At 45.4% G+C, this 20,638-nt stretch overlaps 1 protein-coding gene across 1 annotated transcript in view; it reads left to right on the forward strand.

Moving 5' to 3' along the window:
• Positions 1 to 247: 247 nt before the first annotated feature.
• The window catches only part of LOC147637294 (putative oxidoreductase C215.11c), a 117,193-nt gene continuing 96,802 nt past the window's right edge, over positions 248 to 20,638 (forward strand). Inside the window, exon 1 of the mRNA XM_086800933.1 lies at positions 248 to 674. Within this exon, the coding sequence (XP_086657059.1) occupies positions 314 to 674 (361 nt within the window). The 5' untranslated portion in view covers positions 248 to 313. The remainder of the gene's footprint in view (positions 675 to 20,638) is intronic.

A 20,638-nucleotide genomic window follows, 5' to 3' on the forward strand; every position in this document is an offset into this window, starting at 1 on the left:
TACACCAACCTATTCAATGAGGTGAGGTTCATTATGAGCTTTGCCTCCTCTTCACACAACATTGCACCAACGGATACCAAAGTCAAATAATCTTTTGTGTCCTTGACAATACTAAGAATTGCTTGAAAAAAAATACAGACAACGAACGGGACTGGTGGACTTTGAGATTCTCCTGCTCATATTGCTTAATTTACAACGCACGACTCTATGTGTGCATGCTAATATTTAATTGAGGAATGGATATTTGGAGAGATGTTTCATTTAGATAGGGTCAAGAGATACGGTAAGCGTAAGCCCTTGGGCAATAGAGCCAATGGCGGGTCTGGCCGCAGCGCCTTCTCTTCTGCATGCTGGTGGTGGTGGTGTCGGGGTTCCTAAAGACTGCCCCGCCCCTTCCTGCTGCCCGGCTCGGACCTTCACAGCACAAAAGAAGGACAGGAAGACGAAGCAGGGGATGGCTACAACGCGGGCTCTACTCCTGCGAGCCCCTTCATGGCTGCCTCGCCCGGTCACCTTGTCTCCGGTCCTCCACCCGTCGCAGCAGCACTTCCACCCTCGCGCCCTCTCCTCGCTTGCCGCCGCCGAGCCCACTGCGGACCCGGCTAACTACATCCCCGGTCGTGCTGACAACGCCGGCACCTCGCAGTATGCGCAGAGGATTGGTGCAGCTGCAGGTTAGTTCGGTCTGGGAACTAATATGGTTTTAGGCTTTCATCTCTTTTAGGGTTTAAGGCTTTAACTCTCTCACCTCTGCTTCCGAGGATTAGGGTTTTGGCATTCCTGTGCTCGGTTAGTTGTTTCCAGAGAAGAATCCCTAACATGTACGTAGTAGAAGCTGCGGCATTTAGTCCTTTGTTCGCAGGCCTGTATCCATTGTTAAGGGCCTTGGGGAAATGCTACATGCAGGAATGGTAAGGCCTCAAAACAGGCAGATAATGAGCATGTAAACCTGGGTTAGAAATAGCTTCTTGTGAGCCTTTCCATCGGCTTGCTGAAGTGTGATTACACTAAGATGTAAAACAAGGGGAGGCCATTATGGTACCACCAATTTTTAATTAACTCACACACGTTTTCTAGTGAGGGGTTTCATTTGGCCATTTTGGAAGAGCAGCATGGATGGCAATGGCCTTTGTCATGGATGTCTACCATGTGGCTGGCGTTGTGAGGCTGAGAAAGCAAACCAAAAAAACATGTATAAATGTATAGAACCCTGGTGTTTTTTGTGTTAAGCAATGATCGTTGGCTTGTGTAGGTCTTATGGCATGTTTGTTCTTTAGTGTAGAGGGGGTTGTGCCTTGATATGCATCATTACATTTTGTATATTTATAGCATGGTGTTTGATGCATTGTGTGTGTGAATATCACTGCTCAAGAAATGATGATGTGCCTTGCCAAGAGCTCTCCATAGTTTATGTGCTTTGAGCCCGATGGTAGTAGCACCTTGGTAATGATACTTAGAGATAGCAAACTTTGGCAATAGTTGCCCAAGAAGATTGGGTGCAATGGCTCAATGTTTTGGGAATTGGTCAATACGGAGGCTATTATTTGATTTTTTTTGATGTGATGAGGATTTGGGGTTTGGGGATGGCCAAGCTTAGGTAGCATAGAGGTATAGTCAACATTTTTATAGGCTAGTGATGATATAGGAACAAATGGCTAATAGCAATTTGGAGGGAGTTTTTTATTACATGTATGAAAGTGTATTAAATGAAACTCCAAAGGATTTTAAAACTAAGGTAGTTTAAACTCTCGCAATATGAGGAAAATAGCGCATCAAGGATGACGAGAGCAAGGAAAAGATCGACAGAGGAGTTGGTCGCCAGAAGAGTCTTGACCCCATTGAGAAGAAGCAAAGAGAAATATTTAGTAAGTGCATGGGAGCAGCATGAAGTCGAGTCGGTCACCTTTGGAGGATTGTATTAGAATAGTATGGCGTGTGCGTGAAGAGGCTGGAGCAGTTGGCAATGTAAATAGCAAGAGAAGGAACTAGTTGCAACCGAAAGATCTCGATTGTAGACAGGAGGTGAAAAGGCATCTGAGTTGTTGCTAGTTTTGTTCCAGTGAGTTGAGTATGCCTTATAGTGGAGGACCAATGAAGCTCGAAGTTTTTTCATGCTGCTCACATTGAAGATCTTACTCAAGTGAAAATGAAGAGCCTGCAATGCTGAAGGTGGTGGTTTTATAGACTACTGTCGCTGATGATCAGAGTGGAAAGGTTGTGATGCTGTTGATTGAGAGAAAACACTTATGGTGATGGTCGCCTTGTGAAGATGATGGAGGAGGTGAAGACCATGAAGACCTAGGAAGATTGTGAAGCTATGATCAACCTCAACTCGTCAAAGAGTACGCTTAGTTCTTGCTAGCTATATTCTTTTTGGTGATGTGTTTACGAGCGGAGTATAATTCTTCTCATACTTACTAGTATAAGGGTTAAAATTAGCAAGAATTTTAGGTGCTTCTTTCATAGTCACAGGGAATGTGCATTTTTAGACTCGGGAATGTTGGGGATGGTAGCATCTTCCCGTTCCCATTCCCGTCCCATGTCACTCTTGTCATGTGCACAGTGTGTATCTACCGTGTGCTACACGCACGCAAGACTAGTTTCGAGGCTTGGGGAAGCTTGGAGCTAGCCAGGCTGATTGATGAGCTGAGTTAGGGATATACTAACGGGCGGGCACCCAAGTATGGAATTGCAGGCTCCCAAGTGTGGACGCCCGATGACCGGCCAAGAGCCTATAAAAGGGTGGCCAAGGTTAGTTATTGGGATATAGAGAGTCTCGTGAGTTTGTGAGAGCTCTATGGTCTTGGAGCCTGGATCTAGTGCAGACGTGCACCTGTCTTACGCAGCCGAGGCCGGCAGCAATCTCGAGGCCCGCGAGGGCAGCTTCGTGGCGGTATGGGACGTCGTGAGGAGGAGATTGGTCGGTACGTCAACCTAGTTAGCTCAGCTCGTGGCTCGGTGGGGACAGCCAAGACCGTGGGCTTGCCCACGGTTGTCATGGTTAGGTGGTGAGTCACGCCTGCACCCCTTGTTTGTTTATTCGTTTGTTTGCAGGATTTGAGTCTCGTACCAGGAACGATCACGAGGAGATCCGTGGGAATTTGACAGTGGTATTAGAGCATACCTCGTGAACGAGCAAGTCGGTAGGTAAAGAAGAAGAGGTCGAAGAAAGGTGTGTGTTAAAAAGCTTGCTGTTTTTTCTGTGCATACTGTTGTTTTCAGATTTAGTATGTGTTTTTCTTCATCAAAGAAACCCATGTTGATGGGGATGGTAGATGGTAGGGTCGTTTGCTTTGCAAAGAAGAGGAGAGACTCGTTTTTGCAGTCGCATGAACGTAGAGAGAGAAAACAGAAAAAGCATGTTGCATTTCGTTGAACGAACGAGAGAGAGAGCGAGAGAAAGCGAGCCAGGCGCACGCTGCAGGGCTGATCGAGTGGAGCTGCTGGTCGTAAAGAGATGTACGTGTAGGCACAGGCGGCAGCTACAGGCGGCCAGGCGGGCGCCCAGGCACACGTGGACTTATGGCCACGCCTATGCGGGGCTGTCGCAGGCGCAGGATGTCAGCAGCCGTCGATAGGCGAGCAAGCGCCGGTAGCACGCCGGCTAATCCAGGAGGGATGAGAAAAAAAAGAAAAAACAAGAAAAGCACTCGTTTTTTTTATGGGCTTTCTTTTTTAAAATTTTTTTTTAAATGTTTAAAAAATCCCCCTCTCCAAGGTTCAAAAGTGTTTATTTTTTTAAAAGAGTTTAGAATATATCTATATATATATATATATATATATATATATATATATATAATATTTCACGAAGATAGATTTACGTATCGGCTATCACCAGATACGTATTCATGAAAGGCATGTCGAAAGAACCGCCTTTCGGACTAGGTATGGCCATTACGAGTTTCTCGTATTACCTTTTGGGTTAACCAATGCTCCAGTCACTTTTCTGCAAATGATGAACGATCTTTTTCATGAACATTTGGGAAAATTTGTGGTGGTGTTCCTGGATGATATTTTGATATATAGTCATACTCTTGAGGATCGTGTCAGACACCTCACGATTGTCTTATCTATTTTAAGACAGAATCGACTATATGCTAAGTTAGTTCTTTATGATCGACATCATTTACTTGGGACACAAGATCACTCGAGATGGATTGAGCATTGACTATGATCGAGTTCAGAAGGTTCTGGATTGGCCTATACCGCGAACAGTGAAACAACTTCGTTCTTTTCTCGGTTTTGTTGTTTTTCTTAGGAAATCTGTACGGGAGTACTCTCAGCTCATACTACCGATGACCGACTTATTGAAAGGTTGTGGACGTAAGTCAAATCAGCCTATCGCTTGGAATAACGATTTGGATATGGCCTTCAGACTTTTGAAAGATAAAGTCAAGGAAGCACCTATCTTAGCATTGCCCGATCCTAGTCGGCCTTATGTTCTTGAAACTGATGCCAGTGACTATCCCATCGGGGCTGCTCTATTTCAAGATGGTAGACCGGTTGCTTTTGAAAGTAAAAAGCTAGACGACACTCAATCTCGTTGGCCAACCCTTGAGAAGGAGCTTTATGCTGTGATTCATGCTCTCAAGGTTTGGAGACATTATTTCTATGGCTCCAAGTTTGTGGTATTGACTGATCATCAGTCAATCAAGTATGTGTGTGATGCAGATGATTTGAGAGGAAGGAAAGCTCGTTGGGTAGAGTTAATGCAAGATTTTGATTTTGAGATCCGTTATCGGAATGGGTCCATGAATACTGTTGCAGATGCGCTTAGTCGAATTAGAGAGGTGAATTCTTTGTCGTTCACCGAGATTTCTACTGACTTATTTCAGTCATTGAGAGGGCTTTGCAAGACTGATAGTTATTTTGGTCCATTTTGGCAGAAGATCCAGGACGGGAGCTCATTGATTGACCACGACTCAATGACTGAGCAGTCTACCATTCAGGCTGCAGGAGGCCAGTGGTGGATGATTCGGAATGGTTTACTATTCCGTAATGACAAAATTTGTGTACCACAGATCCCGGACATTAGGTCCAAGATTCTTAAGGAGTGTCACGACGCCCCTTCTGTTGGACATCCTGGGGTACACAGGACACTATCGTTAGTGAAACACACTTTTTATTGGCCAAAGATGAAAGGGTATGTAGAAGATTATGTTCTCAAGTGTCAAATTTGTCAGGCAAATAAAGCTGAACGCTTTAGACAGGCTGGGTTGTTGCATCCTTTGCAAATCCCAGGTAATAAATGGGAAAGTATTTCCATGGATTTTATTACCGGATTGCCAAGAACACATCAAGGCCACGATTCTATTTGGGTTGTGGTAGATCGCGATTCTATTTGGGTTGTGGTAGATCGCTTGATAAAAATGGCTAGATTTTTACCGACCCGGAAGACTATTACAACTACGCAATTAGCACGGCAGACTACAGTTTATCGACCAATTGTTTAGACTGTACGGGTTACCGCAGGACATAGTCAGTGATAGGGACTCAAGTTTACGAGTGATTTTTGAAAACTTATTTTTGAGAAGTTGGAAACAACTTTGAATTTGAGTTCCTCTGATCATCCTCAATCTGATGGCCAGACTGAAAGAGTGAATCAGATTTTGGAGGATATGCTTCGAGGATATGTATCCAAAAGACAGAGTTCATGGGAGGATTATCTTCCTATGTTAGAATTTGCATATAACAGTACTAAGCATACGAGTACAGGGTTTAGTCCTTTCATGCTTATGTATGGTTTTCAACCTAGATCACCTGTTACAGTAGGATTCTCAGGACTTCAGCATGATGCAGCACGTAATTTTTTGCAAGACATGCAAGAAATGTTACAATTTGCGAAGGAATCTATTAGAAGTGCTCAAGACCGAGACAGGTTTTATTCTAATAGACATCGTTCAACCAGAGAGTTCTCTGAAGGAACGATGGTATATTTGCGAGCTCCGAAAGATTCCGAGACTTTACGGACAGGTCGATCTCCGAAATTATCTCCTAGATATTGTGGACCATTTCGTATTACACGATGGATTGGTTCAGTTGCATATGAATTGGATTTGCCTTCTCATGTGAAAGTTCATCCTGTATTTCATGTCCTTAGACTTAAGGAAGTACTGGGTGGAGCAGATCAATTAGTTACTCCTCAAGAAATTATAGATGTCGAGGACATGACATTTGTTCTGCACGAACCTGAAAGGATTCTTGGATTTCGTGAAAGAAGATTGCGTAATACGCTTATCACGGAATACAAGATCAAGTGGAAGGATCGTGTTGAGGAGGACGCTACATGGGAGACATTGACTACTCTTCAGAGAGATTACCCTGGCTTTTTAGTGAGCTCAGGAGTGAGCTCTTAGAGGAAGGGGAGTATGTCATGTGCACAGTGTGTATCTACCGTGTGCTACACGCACGCAAGACTAGTTTCGAGGCTTGGGGAAGCTTGGAGCTAGGCAGGCTGATTGACGAGCTGAGTTAGGGATATACTAACGGGCGGGCACTGAAGTATGGACGGGCGGGCGCCCAAGTGTGGACGTCCGATGACCGGCCAAGAGCCTATAAAAGGGTGGCCAAGGTTAGTTATTGGGATATAGAGAGTCTCGCGAGTTTGTGAGAGCTCTATGGTCTTGGAGCCTGGATCTAGTGCAGACGTGCACCTGCTTTACGCAGCCGAGGCTGGCAGCAATCTCGAGGCCCGCGAGGGCAGCTTCGTGGCGGAATGGGACGTCACGAGGAGATTGGTCGGTACGTCAACCTAGTTAGCTCAGCTCATGGCTCGGTGGGGACAGCTAAGACTGTGGGCTTGCCCACGGCTGTCATGGTTGGGTGGTGAGTCAGGCATGCACCCCTTGTTTGTTTATTCGTTTGTTTACAGGATTCGAGTCTCGTACCAGGAACGATCCCGAGGAGATCCGTGGGAATTTGACAACTCTAGTCACAGGGAATGGCCATTCTCAATCTTTTCCGTCCTCGTTCCCCGTCCCCATTTCACGTCCCATGTGACTATGGCTTCTTTGGCTTGCTCATTTTATAGCCAGGGGAGCTTGCAAGTTGCGTTGGTGGAAGAAGCTTGACTCCTAAGCTTGAATCTAGTTGATCGTGGGATGTGTTGGGTGGTGTTGATAGAGTGCATTCTCTTTTTGTGTCCACTTATGGTCATCATGTTGAGCTTTGTTTTGAGTTAGTAAGCCGAGGTCAATTTAAGGAGTGAAGGGTTTAACAGTAGTTGGTGTAACTATTTGGTCCTCTTAGCTCTATTTCACATGATGAAACCCATGCCCGGACACCAGATAGGTGGAAGAAGACATAGGGACAGGGTCCATAAGGTTTGATTAAGAAAAAGCACAAGTCTTGGTCAAAAAGCAAGAAAAAGCAAAAAGTCAAACTAGGTTGACGGCGAGCCAAGGGCACCATTGGCAAGAGGAGATTGAGCTGGACCAAAAAGCTAAAAGCTGCTTTTCCAAAAAGCAGCTCCAGGGCGAAAAAGCAAGGCCCTAATGTCACCAATTGGCCGACCATTTGGTCCATCTCCAGTTTTTGTGTCTCGTTCACTTGAGGCCAGGCCGGTGTCTCATGTGAAGAGGCCAATATTCTTGCTTGACATGGACGGGAGCCAGACTACCTGTGTGTTAGCAGGATGGTGTCGTATGGACGGGAGCCAGACTGGTGCCACTCGTGTATGACTTGGACTGTGTTCTATCCATGGGATTGTCACGCCATGGAAGAGCCGGTATTTTTTTGCCGTGTCTTGCCTATGGGACTGTCACTCCATAGGGAGGCTCGTGCCTGGAACTGTGTCTTACCTACGGGACTGTCACTCCGTAGGAAGACCAGGATTTATGTTTTACGTCGTGCCATTTTTGTGCCGACAGATATTTTGTACTTGTTCCATGGACGGGAGATATGTCCATGATACTATTTGCACATGCACTCATGTTTTGCATGTTTGAAACTGTTTTCGCATGACTTGTATTTTTGTGTTTGCCTGTTTGACGTGTTACTTACTGAGCGGGAACGCCTGCCAGTGAGTCGTAAAGTTTGCTCTGTCTTCTGACGAGTTTTGTTGCATGTGAATAGGTGGTAAGTATATTGCACATGTTGGTTTGATATCTTATTTCTAACCTTTTGTTTTATAAGGTTGTATGTTCACATACACTTCAAAGTGGGCACCCACTTAGGGGCCAAGGTGGGGAGCCACACTTGACTTGTGTGTGTGTGGGGGTGGGTGCATGGTCACCTACGCACACCACCATGGAACTGGCCGCCCACATGCAAACATGGGGAGCCAGCCAACTCTAGTAGTGCAACTCCCTCTCCAACCTTTACAAAAAGAGAGTCACCACCTCCATCGTAGCAACCCTGGCGATCATCTCCTTGGTTTTATTTTCAAGCGACGCCATCTCCACCATCTTAGTGGCCTGCGACTCAGTTCCTCCACGCCTCTTCAGGCTGCAGCCAGGCGTCTCCTCCCTTGCAAGCGGGTGCTCCTCCTCTCACAGCAGGCGGCTGTGACCTTTGTACGGGGCTGTGTTCTGCATACTGGCGCCTCCTCCACTTCAGTACTGCTGCGCCTCCTTCTCTCATCAGGCTGCGCTTCTGTGCCCTCTGTTGGCGGCTGTACCCTTTACTGGTGGCTGCGCTGGTTATCCAGTGGGCTGCCCACTACACAAGACAGCTGCGCAGGCTGCAGGCGGTTGTACTGGCTTTGGCGGGTGCGCTAGCTCTCTTACGGGCGGCTGTTCACTCTGCACTACAGGCGGCGCAGGCTGCAGCCAGATGCCTCCTGTACATACCGATGCGCTTCATCACCTCATTAGTCGGTGACTCTCCTTCTGTCCAGCAGGCTGCAGGTGACTGTGCGCCTCCATCTCCTCCTCCAGGCTGCCTCTTCTCCACTGCAGCCAGGCGACTATATTGGCTGCTCTTTTACGCCTCTTTAGGCTGAGCCACCTTCTCCTCGTCATCTGGTGGCTGTGTTCCTACAGCCAGGCGTTACCTCTCCTAAGGCGGCTGCTCCATTTCCTTTTTGCAAAAGGTTGCACTTCCTTTCCATTGGCGGTTACAAGAGGATTTTGCACCTCTTAGGTGGCTACACCTTCTACATAGGTAGCTCCACAATCTCCTCGACAGGCTGCTGTGTCTCGGTGTCCCTCTCAAGTAGCTGCACACAGACACCATGGGTATTGGACTTCCATCTGCCATCCACAAGTAAGTGAATTTTCAGATTTAAGTAAAGTACTTTGTGATAAATCTGATAAGGGATTCTCTCCACGGCAACACCCGTTCGGTGCCGGGTAGTCCAAGCTCTTGGAGAACCACGGTCCAAAGGTGCTGAGATCGGGAGAGCCAGGCGTAAGTATGGGAGCGCCTGTTTGTGCGTGGTCCTGGAACACCAGTGGGGCGCTCTACGCAGAGTCCAGTGAAGGCACAGAACCGTAGAGAGTGGACCACTCAAGTGGTCGCTCTACTTCGAACGTCGACTTCAAGCCTTTTTGTTTGGTACTGTATTCATTTGTACATGGACATCATCTGGTTCTTTAAACCCATGGAGCATTGTATTTGTTAAATACTCCCAATAAATATATCATATATTGAGGGGGGGTCGGCCCGTTCCGGCCCCAGTGCTGGTGTCCATCTATTTCATTCCATTTCATTTCAATTTCAAGTTATTAAGTTGTCCATTTCAAATTGTGATATTAAGTTGTGCTATTACGCGTGTCGGTGTCCAACGGAGTCTATTCCCACTTGACGGGATCGGTTTCATTGGTATCAGAGCACGGTTGTTTGCCTCTTCCTAGTGGGGAAACGAACCTGTGTATTGGACACCCCGCTTCTAGCACACTTAACACAATGGACAGCCAAGGCAACCCTTTGGAAGTGCCTAATTCGAGGGGTCTATCTAGTGCCTCCCGTGGTTCTGATGCTCTGCGAGGAAGGCACAAGTCCCTTGAAAGGGTTAATGATAGTCAATCAAAGGGTCAACTGTCTCGAGGAAAGACAGTCATGCTAGAAGAAGAGCCTGATGCAATGAGGGCTGAAATGGAACATATGAGAAAGCTTTTCCAGGCACAAGAGCAAGAGCTAAAATTTTTGCATGAAGATCCCCATGTGCAAAGTGCCATTGAAGCAAGGAAAGCTGATGCAATGGTAGATGTAACTTTTGAGTCCATGGCATGGGAAGTGGGCAAGAAGCCAAGGGAGTTGGCACTTGCCTACCTCCTCCGCAAAGGTGACATCAAAGAGGGGGACGATGGAGAGCTGAAATTCAGAAATCCACCTCGCTTGAAGCATGGAGATCCCGCATCTCAAAGGTTGAGGTCTTTTATGCAAAAGGAAGAGGTGACAGTCACCTCTCGTCATGCATCTTCTCCACAAGGCACAAAGCCTGACAGGTATATGTATGCTAGTAGGGCATGAAAGTCACATGCATTCAAGACATGTATCCCATGGTAGGGGTGACAGGTCTCCCATTAGAAGAATTTTGCCTTTTGAGTTGTCTCATGAAGAGACATTGCCTTATGCAGGAAAGTCACGTGCATCTGATTCTCAAGTTCGTGGAGCACATGCCACCGTGCCTCATGAAACTTCTATGATGGCCCATGGAGCCCATGCAGATAGGGTTGCCCCGTTGGATAAGGGGAAAAGAAAAAGAGAAGACCATGAGCCTCACGCCAGAAAGCTCAAGGAATTTAAAGCAGGCGACAAATTTATTAAGTTTGATGTTTTTCATGGAGAACATGATGCGTGGGCATTATGCCTTTACCCCAACAACCTCCCACTTAAAGGCAAAGTGCCCTTAAATGAAGGAAAAGAAAAATCAGCATGTACATGATAATATACAAGGCCATATCAAGGCTGAAAATGGCCTCATCCAATGCCCATCAAGTGTCTGCAATGAGCAAACCGCTCCGGAGGCAAACTCTTTGTCAACAGATCAGCCGGGTTGTCATCTGTATGAATCTTAACAAGCTGAATTTGCTTGTTCTCTATCACCTCTCTGATGAAGTGATACTTCACATCCACATGCTTCGTCTTTGCATGAAAGACAGGGTTCTTTGCCAACTGGATGGCACTCTGATTGTCACAATGCAACAATGGAATATCCCCTGTATAGCCCAAATCAACCACTAACCGAGATAGCCATAATGCCTCCTTGCAAGCCTCAGTGGCTGCAATATACTCGGCCTCTGTAGTAGATAAGGCTGTGCACTTCTGCATCCTGGATATCCATGACACAGCACCTCCTGTGAATGTAAACACATAACCGGTAGTAGACTTCCGGTTATCTGCATGACCGGCATAATCCGAATCCGTGTAACCATGCACTAATGCATCCTGTTTGCCAAAACATACGCACATATCCTGTGTGCCCTTCAGGTATCTCATGACACCTTTCATTGCTTCCCAATGCTTCTTGCCAGGGTTGGCCATGTATCTAGAAACCACTCCCACTGCAAATGCAATGTCCGGCCTAGTAGCAACCATGGCATACATGAGACTGCCACAAGCTGAAGCATACGGAATCTTGGCCATATCAGCCCTGTCTCTATCTGACTGTGGGCTGTCCATAGCACTGAGTTTCACATATGGAGGCAAAGGAGTACTAGTCTTCTTCCCCCCGTCCATATTGAACCTCTACAAGACTTTGCCAATGTATTCCTTCTGAGACAAATACAACACATGCTGATTTCTGTCCCGAAGTATCCGCATACCCAAAATGTGATTTGCATCACCCAAATCCTTCATATCAAAGGTTTGATGCAGCCTCTGCTTCAAGGCATCCATCTCTTTACGAGATTTCCCGGCAATCAACATATCATCAACATACAAGATGAGGATCAATAGACTGCCATCCAAAGCTTTCTTGGTGTATAAGCAGTGATCTATGTCACTTCTCCTGAATTTCTGGGATTTCATGAATGTATCAAATTTATGATACCATTCCCTTGGTGCCTGTTTGAGCCCATAACGACTCTTTTTCAGCTTGCATACAAGCTTCTCCTTTCCACTTACTGCATAACCCTCCGGCTGCTGCATATATATCTCCTCATGGAGATCTCCGTGAAGAAAAGCAGTCTTCACATCCATCTGAATCAAGTCCAGATCATCATGCGCAACCAAAGCTAACACAGCTCTAAGTGTGGTCATTTTGACCACTGGAGAGAAGATCTCATCAAAGTCCACACCATATTCCTGCTTAAAGCCCTTAGCCACTAACCTGGCTTTGTATCTTGGCTTTGCATCTGGTGCAACTTTGAGCCTGTAAACCCACTTGCATGGCAAAACCTTCTTGCCTGTAGGCAAATGCACCAACTTCCATGTTCCATTTTTGTGCAGAGAATCCATCTCTGACTTCATGGCACGCTCCCAAAGAGCCTTGTCTGCCCTCTGTAAAGCCTCCTTATAACACGAGGGCTCCCCACAGTCAGTAAGCATCAAGTAGTCAACCCCTGGAACAAACCTGTCAGGGGCTCTGGAGGGTCTAGTGGTCCTCCGTACCCAATGACCATCATTTGCAGGTTGCTGTCCAGCCTGCATATCATCCATTGGTGGCTCTTGTTCCATGCCATAAGGCTGAAAAATCATGCCCGGTATCTCCTCTAACTGTGGTATATCTATAGGGATATCTTCTGCCATCTCTGGCTGTCCATTTGGACCATTTTCAGCACCATTTAAGGGCTGGTTTTCTTGCTGTAATGGCTGATTTACAGCCCTTTGTTGTTGTCCATGATGTCCATCATCATCAAAGATGACTCTGCCAGGCTCCTGTTGCCTTGCAGGCTCCTTATACATGCATGTTTCATCAAAAATGACATCATTGCTGCGTATGATCTTTCTATTCATGGGATCCCAAAGTCTATACCCCATTTCACCTCTGTCACCATATCCTAGGAATATGCATTTGTGAGACTTAGGATCAAGTTTGGTGCGCATTTCCCTGCGTATGTGCACGTACGCAACGCAACCAAACACTCTCAAGTGCTTGTATGACGGAGGCTTCCCTGTCCATACTTCCTCTGGCACTTTCCCACCAAGCCTCGTGTTAGGTGACCTGTTTATAAGGTGAACGGCTGTCATAACAGTTTCAGCCCAAAAACCATGAGGTAACGCAGCATGTGACAACATAGAACGGACCTTCTCCTGTATGGTCCTGTTCATCCTCTCTGCTGTCCCGTTTTGTGGAGGATCATAAGGAGTAGAGAGCTCCCTCTTGATGCCTTTAGCATCACAAAAGTCCTGAAACTGTTTGGACATATACTCTCCACCATTGTCGGAACGCAAAGCCTTCAGTGTTTTGCCAGTTTGATTCTCAACAAGAGCAACAAACTTCTCAAACACTGAGAATGTATCACTCTTCAAACGAAGAGGATAAACCCACACCTTACGTGTGGCATCATCAATAAAAGACACAAAGTATTTTGCCCCTCCCAAAGAAAGCTGAGGCATCTCACATACATCTGTATGCACAAGCTCTAACTGAGCATCTTTCTGTCCAAGAGCTTTCTTGTGGGGGCACTGTAGTTGCCTACCATATATGCAATGCACACAAAACTGAAAACTTGAAAACTTTAGAGAAGGCAAGTAACCCAAACGAGACAATTGCTCCATTCCTTTGACACTCATGTGTCCCAACCGGCTATGCCACATAGAAATTTCCGGCAGCTCGGTTGCATTTACATTAGCATGGTGACAAACACCTGCATGCATGAAATAAAGAGTGTCCACCTTAGAGCCTCTGGCAACAACTAGTGAGCCCTTACTAATCTTCCACTTTCCACGACCAAATGTGGTAACATAATCAGCATCATCAAGCTGTCCAGTAGAAAGCAGATTCTTCTTGATCTCAGGCACATGCCTGACATCATGGAGCATAAGCTGTGAGCCATCTGAAAACACAAGCCTCACATCACCTCTGCCAAGAATCTTGCATGCATGGTTATCACCCAAATAAACCACTCCTTCATTGCCAGCAGTATACCTGACAAACAAGTCTCTGCAACCTGTGACATGAAAGGAGGCACCTGAATCAATGATCCATGAGTGCATACCATGACCACCTGTAAGAAGTGAATGGGCATCAAGTGAAGACGTAAATAGGACCTCATCCTCACTGCCACCTGCATGTGACACATTGATTTCTTCAATCTTGACTCCACTTTTGCCCTTTGGCTTTACATCTTTGGCTTCATCTTTCTCTTTGTCTTTGCATTCTCCTAGTAATAGAGCTCCATCCCCTACACACCCAAATTCAGCTTTTTTATTCAGTACTTTTTCATTTTGTTGGGATGACAGAGGATACCCCATACATGTACTCCGATTTGTCTCATAGGCCGAGTTCGGTCTTTTGGAAGACGTTAATAAAATCTTTCTTTCTTTCTTTCTTTCTTTCTCTTTGTCTTTGCCTTTTCCCTTTTCCTTTTGATCATTTTTCCATTTGTAGCATTGCTTTTTAATGTGTCCCTTCTTGCCACAATAATGGCATTCCAAATCCTTTTTGGAGCGAGACTTGCTCCTTCCCCGTTCTTGGCTTTTTCCCCTTTGCTGGGATCTCCCTCGTGCATTCATTGCATTGGACTTTCCAACAGAGTTGTTTTTCCTGTTCATCTCTTCTTGAAGAAGAGCACCCTCAACATCTGCATATGACAGCATAGCATTCGAATTGCTAGTGGCTGTCCTGAATGTATCCCAACTCTCTGGCAAAGTGCATAACAGAAAAGTGGCTTTGAACTCATCGTCCATTGCCAACTTTTGATTAATGACCTGGCTGACAATACCATTAAACTCATTTAGATGGGCTGTCATAGACGCCCCTTCCTTCATTTGAAGACCTATGAGTTTCTTCAACCAAGACACTTTGCTTGAGGCACTTTGTTGGGCATACAAGTCCTGCAATTTCTGCCACATTCCCCAAGCTGTCTTCTCTTCACGAATGCTGAAAAGTAATGAGTCTGACACAGACAACATGATAGTAGATCTTGCCAGCTCATCCATATCTTCCCACTCTTCAGCAGTAAGAGAAGCGGGCATTACACCCCTTTCTTTGATAGGCTTGTGCTGCTTTTTTTGGAGCAACACATTGTAGCACTGGGTTTGCCAAATATCATAATTATGCGAGCCTTCAAGCTTCTTGATATGAAGCAATGAAGAGCTCTCACCTGTGGTTGCCATAGCAAAATGCAACCTGTCAATGCTTGACTCCCTGCAAAATGTGCAAACACTGCACCAAAAGCACACAAAGTGCTCACAGTTGTTCTCCCAAGCTTTATCTCCCACTGCGGAAGCAAGAATGCAACTTTTCTCCCACTTTATGTGATGAAATCACCAAAATCTGGTTGCTGCAGATTTTGGACAGCACCTTAAATGTGCTCTGTTGCCCTTCCAAAGTACTGTACAGCAGTACCAAGTGCTCACCAATGATGTACCAAACCTGTACCGGCAAGTACAGCAGCTGAAATTGAGCCTTTTGGTCACTCAAAACAGTGTACAGCCATGCCAAAACTTGCACAAAGCTGTGCCAAATCTGTACCAGCAGATACAGTAGCAATAAATGCTATCCTCGCTGTCCAAATGAGTGAAAATCAGACTTTTACAGTCCCGAACACTGCATACAACAGTCCCGCACAGAAATTGGGCAAAAGCCCCTTGACTGCAAGCTGATTTTTGAGGATTCAAGGCATAAATGTCTTGCCTGCTGCTTTGCCAAGCTCAACAAGCATACGAACTTGAAAAACCCCTTGATTTAAGATCAATTTCTGATCATACATGGTACATTGACGCACATGAAGGCATCCAGAGTGTTCACGATGCTTCCCCCTGGCCACATATACATCCAGTACATAAAACCCCCTTGATTTACAGGCACATTGAGTGCTTGTCAGGCATCAACACATTATCCACAGCATCAAATGCAATTGCCTGCATGCAAATCAATCCAATCGGCATAAAAGCCCCTTGATTTGCACTGCAATTTGCTGCAATTTTGCCCAAATGTGCGATTTTTCACATCATACAGCATGTATGAGTGCTTAATTGCACAATTACATCAAAAGCCCCAAATTTCGAGATCCAATTTCCTGCAAATTGATCGTGATTGTGACCAATTTCTTGCAAATTGATCCTGATTGTGACCAATGTCACCCAATTTTGCCAATTTTGCTCAAAAATTTTGCAATTGGGCACCTGTACCTGCTCAATTGATTACTGTACTTGCTCAATTGCAAATCCCAAATAAAAAATTGAAGCAAATACCTCTGAAATTTCTGCAGAAAAGGGGCGTTGAATTTGCTGCTGTTGTATTGATGCTGCTGCTGCTGGAAAACTGTGCAGATGGAGGGCTCTTCAGGCATGCTGTAGAAGTCTGACTCGACTCAGGTCAGCAACAAAGGGTTGCAGGAAGATGCGCATGCCTACAGGCGAGAGCTTATCTCTCAAGCACAGGTTGAGGCAGAGATGGAGGCGTTGTGTGAGCTTTTGCCGATGACGTATGGAAGCGTGAGCAGAAGCCGTGACAGAGATGGCGGTATAATAGCCTGCACTGCAGCGCCTGCAGAGCGACGACAAACGCAGCGTAGCTTGTAACAGTGTTACCCTCGTAACTACCCTGCTTTACTTCACTTCGTGTGTACCCTGTAGCCCACGTAAGGCGAGTTACGCTATCGAGTCGGCGTAAGGCGAGTTACGCTATTGAGTCGGCGACGATGGAAACAAAGACTCTCCCGCACGTCGCCCACGTTTACGCTGGCAAATCCGCTCGTCGTCACCCACGTTTGCCTCCCGGCAGGGCGACGCTAGTGCTGAGAGAACTGCCGCTGGTCAATGTGTAGTAGAAGCGCTGACGTCGTTGACGCCCAAGGCCCCAAAGGAGAGAGAGATCGTCTGCGCATACGCTGACAACTCCCGGTTCTATTGGCTGGCGCCTTCTCGCTTTCTCTTCCAGCGGCTGGTTTCCTCAGCCTGTCACCTGCTGGTGTTTGTTGTGGGCATGGCTTACAGGTCAGCAGGTTTGATCACCCCTGGCCTTCTTCTTGGCTCTGATACCAGTTGATGGGAGAAGGAAGAATTAGGGTTAGGTTAATTCATGTGTGGGAGACATACACAGAAAAGAACAAGGGAGAGAGAGAGAGAGAGTTGTGGGGATAAGTCAACTCATGAGGCATGAGTGTGTGACTCCCCTATCACAAGTGTATATTGCACTAGTACACATAGTGCACTTAGTACATTAAAAGTACTAAGTGTATTATGTAACTTATGGGCTTGTACACACTATAAGGGTGGGCATTATGCCTTTACCCCAACAATTTGCACCTGGAAGGAATTTAAGGATAGATTCTATGCTCAGTTTTTGCCACCAAATGCGGAGCAAACTCTCACCCAAAAGTGGGACAGACTTGAGCAAAGAGATAATGAAAGCGTGCATTAGTATGTTGACAAGTTCTGGAAAGTGTTGCTGGAGGTAACTCCTTTTATGCAAATCACGGAGGATGAAAGAAAGAGGAAGTCTCACTCTGGACTGCAACCAGCATATCGTTCGGGCATTGAATTGCACCCGAAACATACTTTGCAACAGCTCACAGCTTTTGCTCTTGCTACGGAGCAATTGGTGCTCAAAATTAAGTAGGATCAAGGCGGTTCAAAGGGGAAAGACAAGGCTGTCCCAAATCTGCAAAAGGGTGGACAGCCACCTAAACAGAACTTTCGGGAGACCCACAAGGGAGGTAGAGCTGAAAATACCTCATCTAAAGATCAGGGCCCAAAGAAGAACAAATTCGGCTTGGCCCCGGAGCAAAGAGAGCAATATGCCAAGGAGGGAAAATGTTTTTCTTGTGGTAGCAAAGACCACATGTTTCGACAATGCCCTGACCGCAAACCAAAGCACGAGAACAAGCAGACCAAGGCTAATGTACATGCAGTTCCCGATGTGCAGGGAAACACTGAACATGATGCAAAAGAGCGAATGGTATGCAAGGCTTGGGAACAAATCAAGGATCAGCCCGCCCTATTCATGTTTGATGACTGTGCAACCGATAACTTCATCTCTATGCAAACGGCAGCTGCATTGGGTATTGAGGTTGAGAACATGGGACCTCAGATTGAAGCCCAAGCTACATTTGTTGGTAAAGAGGTGCAGGTTACCCCTTTGATAGGGAAGTTGCGCATACATATCCAGGGCTACCTTGATAATGAATATTTCCTAGTTGCTCCACTAAATGGATGTGATGTACTGTTGGGCAAGCCATGGCATCATAGGCTTGAGTCCTGTAAAGAATACAAGCCATGGCATCATAGGCTTGAGCCCCGCAAAGAATACAAGACCAATATGATTTCTTTTATGCATAAAGGCTGCATGCATTTTATTGATGCTGGCAAAGAAGGGGATTCCATCCTACTTGTATCACACATCCAAATTAATAAAGCAATCGAAAAGAGTCTTTTTGCGTACTTGGTTTTTGTTCGTGATAGCCTTGTACCAAATCATCAAAATGTGGATGCTATGACTAATGATAGGCTGAATTTTCTTCATGCATTCAACGACTGTTTTGCTGATGCATTGCCAGGTGAATTACCTCCCCAAAGGCCCAAAGATCATCACATAGATCTTGTGCCAGGTAATTCTCCACCTAACAAACCTGCATACCGAGTGAGTGCTGCACAAGAAGAAGAGATCATGAAGCAGGTAAATGAGCTTTTAGAGAAAGGTTTGGTTCAGCCCAGTTCCTCACCTTATTGCTCTCCTGCACTTCTTGTTCAAAAGAAGGACGGATCATTCCGCATGTGCGTGGACTATAGAAATTTAAACAAGCTTACCATCAAGAACAGATTTCCAATTCCGTGAATTGATGATATTTTGGATAAGCTTGATGGCTCGGCTTGTTTTAGCCGACTTGATTTGAAGAGTGGTTATCACCAAATACGAGTGGTGCCACAAGATGTCCATAAAACTGCATTCAGGAAAGCCTTTGGATTATATGAATTTTTGGTAATGCCTTTTGGTCTCACCAATGCTCCTGCTACGTTTAATCGTATGATGGATAGGATATTCCGATCCCTTTGCAAATTCACAGGAGTATTCTTTGATGATATCTTGGTTTTCTCCAAGAATGAGTAGGAACACAGAACTCATTTGGTCAGAGTGTTCGAAGAGTTGCGGAAGCATAAACTTTTCATTAATGCCAAGAAAAGTGCGTTCTTCCTTTCAGAGATTCATTATTTGGGACACGTTGTATCCAAGGATGGAGTTACAATGGATCCTGCAAAGATAATTGGCCAAGATTGCAAAACGTACATCAAGTACGTAGTTTTTTGGGATTGTGTTCGTATTATAGGCGTTTCATAAGGCATTTTGCTATGATAACCACTCCTCTACATGATCTCACAAAGAAGAAAACCACTTTCAAATGGACTTCAAAAGAATAGGATGCTTTCTTGTAGCTCAAGCATGCTATCATATGTGGTCCAGTATTGATTGTTCTTGACTTGCACAAGTCATTCGTAGTTGAATGTGATGCTTGTGGTGATTGCATAGGAGCTGTCCTAAATCAAGAAGGGCATGCAGTTGCATAGGAGAGTCGTCGTTTGCATGATGCTGAGCTTCATATGGATATCTATGAGAAAGAGCTTTTGGCTGTAATTCACGCCTTAAAGATATGGAAACATTATCTTCTTGGGGCTGAATTTGTAGTCAAGACATATCATCAAAGCTTGAGATATTTTCTATCTCAAACAAAGCTTTCAGAGAAGCAGATGAGAATGGCAAACTTTCTTTCCATGTTTCATTTTCAAATTGTACATACTCCAGGAAAGAAAAATGTGGTGGCCGATGCATTACCCAGGAGGCCTTATGTAGCTGCAGTCTCAGTGGCCTCTCATGGGGACTTATCTGCTATGAGAGATTTGTATCATTTGGATGCTGATTTTTGCCATATATGGACTGATTTGATGGCTGGTCATTCACATGCCTCTTATGCTATCAACGAGGGTTATCTTATGAAGGATAATTGCCTATGTGTGGTGAAGGATTTGTGTCCAAAGGTTATGGACGAATATCACGCTCCACCTTATGCTGGTCATAGAGGTAACATGCCTACTACACGCATGATTCAGAGATATTTCTTCTGGCCAAGCATGCTTAAAGACATTGAGGCTTATGTACGTGCATGTCTTACTTGCCAAAAGGTGAAATTTGACAGGCAAAAACCTCCAGGTTTGCTTCAGCCATTGCCTATTCCCTCGCAACCTTGGGAAAGTATTACTATGGATGTTATTATGGATTTGCCTAGATTCCGGCATGGGAATGATGCTATTTGGACCATTGTGGACAGGTTTAGTAAGCAAGCTCATTTCTTGTCCGTCAAGAAAACCATTAAAGTTGATCATATGGTAAAGCTTTTTCTTACTAATATCTTTAAGTATCATGGCATGCCTAAATCCATTGTTGGGGATAGAGATCCCAGGACTACCAGCCTCTTTTGGAGGGCTTTATTTGATAATATGGGTACTAAACTTGAGTTTTCATCAGCTTATCATCCCCAAACAGATGGCCAAAGCGAAGCTGCAAATTCAGCCATGTTGGATTTATTGAAGTGTTATGTGGCAGATCAAAAGACTGCATGGGAGAAGTATCTTCCACTTGTTGAGTTTGCCT

This window comes from Cibotium barometz, chromosome 7, assembly GCF_041138505.1.
Source record: "Cibotium barometz isolate CiBa-2024 chromosome 7, ASM4113850v1, whole genome shotgun sequence".
Lineage (NCBI taxonomy): Eukaryota > Viridiplantae > Streptophyta > Polypodiopsida > Cyatheales > Cibotiaceae > Cibotium > Cibotium barometz.